Here is a 9,080-nt window from a genome sequence, read left to right as displayed (position 1 = left end):
AAGTTTTGACATCTTCCCAGCTGAGGCTAAGTTACAAACATTTCCATGTTCTTTACGGTAACTCTTTGGAGGAAAAGACGGTGAATCCTTGTGGATTGACTCAGTTCCCCTTCTTGGAAATTGTTGGCAATCTTTGGACCCTGTTCAGCCTTGGGAAGCTGTGATGGGGCTGTGAGGCCAAACTGATTTCCCACTGGATCCTGTGGGAGTTGAGGAAAAGGATCCTGAGGGGCCGAGAGAAAAAGCCCTCCAGGGGAGAACTGAGTGCGAGATAAAAGCAGTGACGGAAGCTGACCCAGCACTGTGAATGGCTGCCAAGGATTATGACCACTTGTTTAAATTGCTTATCATCGGAGATTCGGGTAAGAATGCTTGTTTTTTCATTGTCATCCATCTTCAATCTTATCTAACTCTGTCCTTCTGTATTTGTTAGATTTTTTTATCCTGCCTTTATTACTTTATAAGTAACTCAAGGCAGAGAACATACATAATACAGGTAGTCCTTGACTTACAACAGTTCATTTAGTGACAGTCCGAAGTTACAACAGCACTGGAAAAAGTGGCATGACCGTTTTCACACTTACGACCACTGCAGCATCCTCATGGTCATGTGATCAAAATTGACTCATATCTATGACTGTTCCACTGTCCTGGGGTCATGTGATCCCCTTTTGTGACCTTTTGAGAAGCAGAGTCAATGGGGAAGTCAGATTCGCTTAACAACTTAACAACTGCAGTGATTCACTTAACAACTGTGGCAAGAAAGGTAGTAAGATGGGGCAACTTAATGAATGTTTTACTTAGCAACAGAAATTTTGGGCTCAATTGTGGATGTAAGTCGAGAAATACCTGTTCTCTTTTTTCCTCCTGTTTTTCCCACAACAACAACCCTGTGAAGTAAGCTGGGCTGAGAGAAAATGATTGGCCCAAGTCACCTCAGTCGAGTGCCCAAAGCAGGACTAGAACTCACATTCTCCTGATTTCTAGGCCAGCATCTTAACTACTATACTAAACTGCCTCTTGCTGGTTCCCCCCTCTCCAAACATTATTTCAACTGTTTTGCTGTCTTTTTTGCACATTTTCAGATCTTCCTAGCACTTTTCATGCTAGACTTATCTGTTACTCTTTTGCCATTTTCATTCTGAACACTTAGCCTGGTTCTTTCCAATTTTTCTGCCTTCGTAGACTTTTATGTCAATCTTCCATTTTCTTCCTCCAGTTCATTGTGAGCATTTGGGATGGGCTGAATGCGTCCCTCCCTCCATATATAATCTCCTTCTTACCTGTCCTTTATTTGTGTTCTTTTGTTCTTCCCCACCCTTTCTGCCTCGCTTTCATTTCTGCAAATATCTCTGGGCAGAATAAAGATCCACACAACTCTGAGAGGAAATCATTGGACCAATGATTTACTCCTTAATTCTACCTCTCTTCTGGGTCTTCACTACTTTTCAGATACTCTAATTCTCTATAATAGTGTTTCCCAGCCTTAGCAATTTTAAGATGTCTGGACTTCAATTCCCAGAATTCCCCTCGCATGGAATTCTGGGAGTTGAAGTCCAAACATCTTCCAGTTATCATAGTTAAACACTGCTTTATACACTCCACTGACTTACAGAAAGATCCATTAAAGATATTAAAGGCTGATTTTTATTTTAGTGACATATTAATGGTTTTCTTCAGGACTTAATTCAAATTGTAGAATTCCCAGCATCCTTTGAGCTGTAGTTTTCTCAACCCTGGAATGTTTTCATTTGGCTTTAGTGATGAGGGAACAATCTTTGTAGTTTCCTTCCTATGTTTTTATTGTCTTGAGATTGTTGACCTACCATCTCCAATGGATGGCCTCCAGGCATGCTGGGATTACACAGCCAGACTGACTTTGAATTCTGGGAGTTGTAGTTCAAGTGCATCTGAAACAGAATGGCTGATTATCATTCCTCAAATTGTTTATAATACTATTTCCTGTTTTTATTGAATATATAGGTCATTTCCTGGATAGTTATCTTACAGCAAAGCACAAATGCACAAATAAAAGCTATTGATGCATTATTAACATTTAAGGATGACATTAAAAAACTGAGTAGGAAAATAAAAATGCGGCTGGAGAAGCGGAGTGGAAAATTAAGATTAAGCAGGATGGACTTTTCGATTTTCACCCGATTATAACAGCCCTTTCTCATTGGCCATATGTTTCACATCCTGTTATAATCCTGTAGCTCTTTACCTAAGGGTAAGCTGAATTTACTCAAAGATATTAACTTTTAATCATGTACAGCAGGCGTATCCAACCTTTTGCCTTGCCTGGGCCGCATTAAGTGAAGAGGAATTCTTTTGGACTGCATATAAAATATATAATACAGTTAATAAGATGGCTCAGCAGTTAAAGATGCTGAGTTTGTCAGCTGGAAAGCTTACAACCTGGGTTCGAGATCGGAGTACTTTCGTTACTTGCCCCAGTTCTTGCCAACCTTCCAGTTCAAAAGCATATAAATGCAAATACATAAATAGGCACCACTTCGGTGGAAAGCTAAAAGTGCTGACGTATAGTCCTGTTGGCCACATGATCATGGAAGCATCTTTGGACAACGCTGACTCCCTTGCCTAAGAAACAGAAATGAGTCTAACCCCCTAGAGTTAGACACAACTGGACACAGGAAAACCTTTACCTTATAAATAATATTAAAAGTTTATGATCTTGTGGGGCCACATTACTAGCTGTCCAGGGCTGCATGCAGTCTGTCGGCTGCAGGTTGGCTACCCTTCCCCCCCCCCAATGTACAGCATTGTACTGCTACTTTCTTTATATAGACTTTTCAGCTCTTTAAAGAAAGTTAGAAATTAAAGAAATCAGGCAGGTGATTTGGGGCCTTCCAGATATCTTAGATTTTGTCCCTCGCCAGCCTCAGCCAGCTTGGCCAAATCCAGAGATGGATTTATAATCCAAAACATCTGGAAAGCAACAGATTGCATATGTTGGGGCAAAACTATTCCATTCAACTCATCTGGTTAAGTCCCATCTTTCTGTCTCCCAGGCTGCATTTTGAGCTCTAGTGTTCTTTGGCCATAGCTTAAAAGCTTTTCCTGCTGAAGATGGAGCTGCCAGCAGAGAGAACGGGGGGATTTGCTGGGGTGCACCTGCTGTGAAATTTGAGGTATTAACATGGATGTGGAATTCCTCAGTTTAGGATGAATGATTCATACAGATGGTATTGCAGTTTGTAGACACATTGTGGTCTGCCACAAACCGCTGACCTCACACAGCTGCTTGGGAAAGTTTTGAGAATGAGGTGGGAACTCTACCTTCCAGCTGACTCACTACAAAACCAAGAAGTGGAAAGGAAGACTGGTTGGGGCAGACTGGTCCAGTTGAGGCTGAACTGATCTTCCACTGCTAGCACAGGTAGCCGTCACGTTACAATTATTTGTTTAGCGACCATTCAACAGCACTGAAAAAAATGACGTATGATCAGTCATTGCCCTTACAGCATCCCCATGGTCACGTGATCAAGCTGGATTTGCTTAGCAACTGCATGATTCACTTAACAACTGCAGCAATTCGTTTAACAGCTGGGGCAAAAAATGTAGAAGTGGGCACGACTCCCATAACAATTGCCTTGCTTACAACAGAAATTCTGGAAACAATTATGGTTGTAAGTTGAGCACTACCTGTAGTACCATCATCCAGAAATCTTTTCCTCTGAATAGTCACAGGGGTGTTGCAAACAGAACTGTGACAGAACTGGATTACTCTTCCTTTGTTATTATATTCTGTTCGAAAAGGCCCCCACATGGTCTTAGCTTCTGTCTCCAGTTGGAAAGCCCAGAGAGATGAAGATTTCAGCGCCTCACTTTCTCTTTAGCCCTTTGCAAGTGATATGGCTTATATTTTCACTTTAGGGTTTTGGGAAGTTTTAATGGCTTCCTCTGTTTGCTTTCTACTCTTGATAAAGCTGATTTTGAGGTGGATCAAAGTAAGATTAGTAGAAGCAGCAATCTTGGTATGAGTTCATGCATATTTCAATGTATTCAAGAATCAAGGTTTGCTCCAACCTGGCAATGATTTCAATCTATTTTGCAGCTACTAAGATTGTGGGCTGAGCAGGGACAAAAATAGCCAGGGAAATGATTGAAACCTGGGAAACGGGCTCCTTGTCAATCAACATGAGTGCTGATTTACCACCAGCTTATCAGGTATTTAAAAGCCTTTGGCAGCATAGGGAAACAACAGCCAATGAGTTAATATTCTGCCATCAACATCCAATCAATAACTAAAAAGCCACACACAACCAGGCACTACATAAATACTACACATAGAATAACCCAAAGCACACATTCTGCTAGAGAGAAGTTTACTGAGGATGAACTCCACCATAAGTCTGAAAGCTCGAAAGAATAAACCTCTGGTCCTGGACTCAAATTGGATCCTGCAATATTATCCTGGGACACGTATATTTGCCTTCATTCGTGAAGAAATTGATTCGTGTAGAAATACAAATGAAGTCTCCATCAGTTGAAAGTAGATGCTGGCTGCAGAAGAGAGAAAAGTTGATGAAATGATTTTGCTGGTGCAAAAAAGGCTGTTGATCTCTGGCGATCACATTTCAGTGGTGGAGGATCCCAGGTTGTTTGCTGGTTTTCCTGGGATCTGCTTGGATCAAGTTGCTCCAAGACGTGTCTGATTTACAGCAGATTTTAGGACTTAGATGCCTGCCATGTAGTCATGGCCCTTAGTACAAATAGGCACGCTAAATCAGAGGGACTGGCTAAGAAGTATTTGGGGGCAGAAACAGGTTAACCTTTATTAAAATGTATTCATTGGCAGATGGGGGCAGGGGGTCTTCTATTCATGTGATAATTCACATAATCAAATCATTATGGGAAGAATGTAAATTGGGTCATTGGCATCAGTTTTCATTGTTTGCATAATTATGTCATTGTGCTAATCAGTGTGGAAAATTGGTCCGCTCCATGTGAAGGCCATTGAAAGAGTCTGAAAGAGGGCAGATATTTTAGAACCTTAAATATGAGCTGGAGGGCGTATTTCTTAGGCGGGTCTAAGAAAACAGTTCAATTTTGGTCACCATGATATAAAAAGGATGTTGAGATTCTAGAATGAGTGCAGGGAAGAGCAACAAAGATGATTAGGGGGCTGGAGGCTAAAACATACAAGGATCAGTTGCTGGAATTGGGTATGTCTAGTTCAGGGGTAGGCAACCTTGGCTCTTTTATGACTTGACTTCAACTCCCAGAATTCCTGAGCCAGCCATGCTGAGGAGAAAGGGAGAGGTTTGCACGCTGAGCCATGCAGGCTCAGGAATTCTGGGATTTGAAGTCCACGAGTCATAAAAGAACCAAGATTGCCTACCCCTGGTCTAGTTTAATGAAGAAAAAGGACGAGGGGGGACATGATAGCAGTGTTCCAATATCTCAGGGGCTGCCACAAAGAAGAGGGAGTCAAGCTATTCTCCAAAGCACCTGAAGGCAGGACAAGAACAATGGGTGGAAACTAATCAAGGAGAGAACCAATCTAAAAATAAGGAGAAATTTCCTGACAGAACAATTAACTTTGCTTGGAATAGCTTGCCTCTGGAAGTTTTGTTATGACCCAGGTCAGAGGTAGGCAATCTTGACTCTTTTATGACTCGTGGACTTCAACTCATCGGAGGAGATCTGCCTATCAGCACCACTGCCTGTCAGCAGCCGATCCGTGTCTGTGAAGGCAAGCAGCTCTCCGTCTGGTCGACCATCTCCCCCAATGCCCGAGGAGCCTGGAACAGCACCGTCCACATCCCCTGGCCTCTCCAAACATGCCAAGGCAGATGTGCTATCTCTGTGAGATGGTCCCGGTTCCAACTCCTCCTCCTTCGAACTGGGCTCTGATGGGGCCACGACAGTTTTGGGTTCTCCATCACTGGAGGTTTCAAGAAGAGATCAGACAACCATTTGTCTGAAATGGTATAGTTTTCTGCTTGAGCAGGAGGTTGGACTAGAACGGGTAGGCAACGTTGGCTCTTTTATGACTCGTGGACTTCAACTCCCAGAATTCCTGATCCAGCCATGCTGAGGGGAAAGGGAGAGGTTTCCAAGCTGAGCCATGCTGGCTCAGGAATTCTGGGAGTTGAAGTCCACAAGTCATAAAAGCCAAGGTTGCCTACCCCTGGACTAGAAGACCTCCAAGGTCCCTTCCAAATCTGTTGTTTTGTTAATTCAAATGAAATCTAGAGTGAAATCTGAAGTGGGATGGCAGCAAGGCTTGGTCTTGGGTTTTGTATGCTTCTACGTTGGTTCAATTGTTTGGGTGAAAAGGTGGGAGAAAGGCTTGCTAAATTTGCAGTTGAAAAATATGAGTGGGACAGTTCCTATTCTGGAAAACAATCACTGCATTCAAAATATCTTGATAAGTAGATCAGCTGAATAACATCTAGAGCTGAATAACATCTAGTAGTGACCAATGCAAAACTCTTCCCTCAGGAAACCAAAATAAAATGCACAATTATAAGATGGGAGATGGAGGATCGATAAGAGGATTTGTGGAAAAGATCTCAAAGCAGTTGTTGACTGCAAACTGCATATGAGTCAGCAGAGAGATAAGACTGCAAAAAAAAATGTAACTAAAGAGTTTGGTCACTACTACTAAGTGTTATTCAGCTCTAGATGTTATTCAGCTGATCTACTTATCAAGATATTTTGAATGCAGTGATAGATAGAAGCATCATCCCCAGATCAGTGTATTCTTCACTGATACATCATTTTCAGTGTTGTGTTCCTTTCTGGGCCCCATATTTTAAAGATTCAGAGAAATTATAGCAGATACAGGAAAGGGTAAATCTTTAACTTACGACTACAATTGGGACTGGAATTTTGGTTGTAACTCCTGATAGTCATACATTGAGGCTCCAGGTGACTGAACCCAATTTTACAACCCTTTTTATGGCACTTGTTAAGTGAATCATGTTGGCCATAAGTCCAAATCCATTCTCTGAAATGGGTGTTTTTTGCCAGAAACAAAAGAAACCAGCAAAAAAAATGTCACAAATCATGATCATCATCAGAGCATCAAAGATGATCAAGGATCTGGGAGGCTAAACCGTAAAAGGAATGGTTCCCGTAAGGGAACTGGATATTTCTAGTCTAATGAAGAGAAGGACTAGGGGTGACATGAAAACTGTCTTCCAGTAGTTGAAAAGCTGTCACAGAGAAGAGGGGCTCAATCTATTCTTCAAAGCACTAGAGGGCAGGACAAGAAGTAGTGGATGGAGAATTATCAAAAAGGGATCCAACCTGGAACGAAAGAGAAATTTCCTGACAGTAAGAAAATTAATCAGTGGACAGCTTGCCTCCTGAAGTTATGGATGTTCCATCGCTGGAGGTTTTCAAGACGAGATTGGACGGCCACTTGTCTGGAATGGTATAAGGTCTCCTGCTCCAGCAGGGAGGTAGATTAGAAGACCTCCAAGATCCCTTCCAACCCTATGATTCTAAGATCTGGTTTGGCTAGGCAAGGGATAGGCAACCTTGGCTCTTTTATGACTCGTGGACTTCAACTCCCAGAATTCCTGACCCAGCATGGCTCAGCTTGGAAACCTCTCCCTTTCCCCTCAGCATGGCTGGCTCAGGAATTCTGGGAGTTGAAGTCCACGAGTCAATAAAAGAGCCAAGGTTGCCTACCCCTGGGCTAAGCAGAAGAGACAAGTAACTGATAAGCCTTGGATAGTCTGTCTTTTGTTACTGTCCCTGAGATGATAATTTTGGGAACTAGTTTCCATATATCAGTGATCTAGGATTTGTAGGGAAAAAACCTCCCACTAACCCTTGGCTTAGAATTGTGTGTGACTACAGGTAGTCCTCGAGTTAACAACCATTTTTAGTGAAGGTATAACAGCACTGAAAATAGTGATTAATGATCATTTTTCACACTTAGGTCATGTGTTCACCTTTTGCAACCTTCTGACAAGTAGACTCAATGCAGAAGCCGGATTCACTTAACAAATGTATTACTAGCTAACTGCAGTGATTCACTTAACAACTGTGTGTTACTAGCTAACTGCAGTGATTCACTTAACAACTGTAGCAAGAAAGATTGTAAAATGGGGCAAAACTCACTTCTTTTGTCTTGCTTAACAATAGAAATTGTGATTGTACGTCGAGGAATACCTGTACCAGATTTTCAGAAACATTTTTATCCCTCATGGTGGAAAGATACTTGTAGAAATCTTGTTAACCAATGTCTTCATCCATTGTGGTGGCCAACCGCTTAACACAGCCTTTTCAACCTGTTTTCGCTTCATGTGAATGGACTTCAACTCCCAGAATCCACCAGTGAGCCACACCAATGCTTGAGATAGGACATTGCTGCCTGGGGAATTCTAGAAGTTGAAGTCCAACCATCTGAAAGTGGCTGAAATTGAGAAAAAATAAAGTTGAAATCCAAGCATCTCTTTGGAGAAAATTCTCCTTGGGGTATCTCCTTTCATCCCTGGTGAGGCAAGGCTATATGTTACATGAAAAACAATCCCGTGATGGCATTCATACATAAGCAGGAATCCCAGGTGTAATAAACCACGAAACTCTAAATCAGGGCTTTTCAACCTTTTCACCCATTGTATCACTTTTAGGATATGGCAATATCCGAGTACCACCAGTCGTCTAGCAAGGTGTCAAAAACTTGATGACAAAAAAAAAGGAACAAAGTGATAAAGTACAGGTAGTCCTCGACTTACAACAGTTTGCTTAGTGACTGTTCGAAGTTACAATGGCACTGAAAAAAGTGCCCCCCCAAGCCATAGCCGAGCAAGACACCTGCCTGCCCACCTGGCGACACTCTTCCTCCTGTCCGAGGTTTTCATTGTTGTGAGCATTTCTGTTGAGGATTGACAGCAGAGGTGGGGTGGGGGTGTTTGGTTTTTATTCCCCCCGTCTGCTGGGTGGTTGCAGCAGGTTTTGGTCACTTCACATGACCCTGGGACACTGTGACCGTCATAAATATGAATCAGTTGCCAAGCATCTGAATGTAAATCACAAGACCCTGGAGATGCTGCAACATTCCAGCTGATCGGCGCTTCTTCTGGGCTCAGCAGAAG

At 42.4% G+C, this 9,080-nt stretch overlaps 1 protein-coding gene across 1 annotated transcript in view; it reads left to right on the top strand.

Moving 5' to 3' along the window:
• Positions 1–268: 268 nt before the first annotated feature.
• LOC107282736 (ras-related protein Rab-35-like) overlaps positions 269–9,080 on the top strand; it is a 17,490-nt gene continuing 8,678 nt past the window's right edge. The window contains exon 1 of the mRNA XM_015810555.1: positions 269–362. Within this exon, the coding sequence (XP_015666041.1) occupies positions 308–362 (55 nt within the window). The 5' untranslated portion in view covers positions 269–307. The remainder of the gene's footprint in view (positions 363–9,080) is intronic.

Source organism: Protobothrops mucrosquamatus, unplaced genomic scaffold (assembly GCF_001527695.2).
Source record: "Protobothrops mucrosquamatus isolate PMUCROS unplaced genomic scaffold, P.Mucros_1.0 scaffold11, whole genome shotgun sequence".
NCBI classification, from domain to species: Eukaryota; Metazoa; Chordata; class Lepidosauria; order Squamata; family Viperidae; genus Protobothrops; species Protobothrops mucrosquamatus.
Note: the sequence above shows the minus strand (reverse complement) of the source record. Positions and strands in the feature narration are given on the sequence as shown.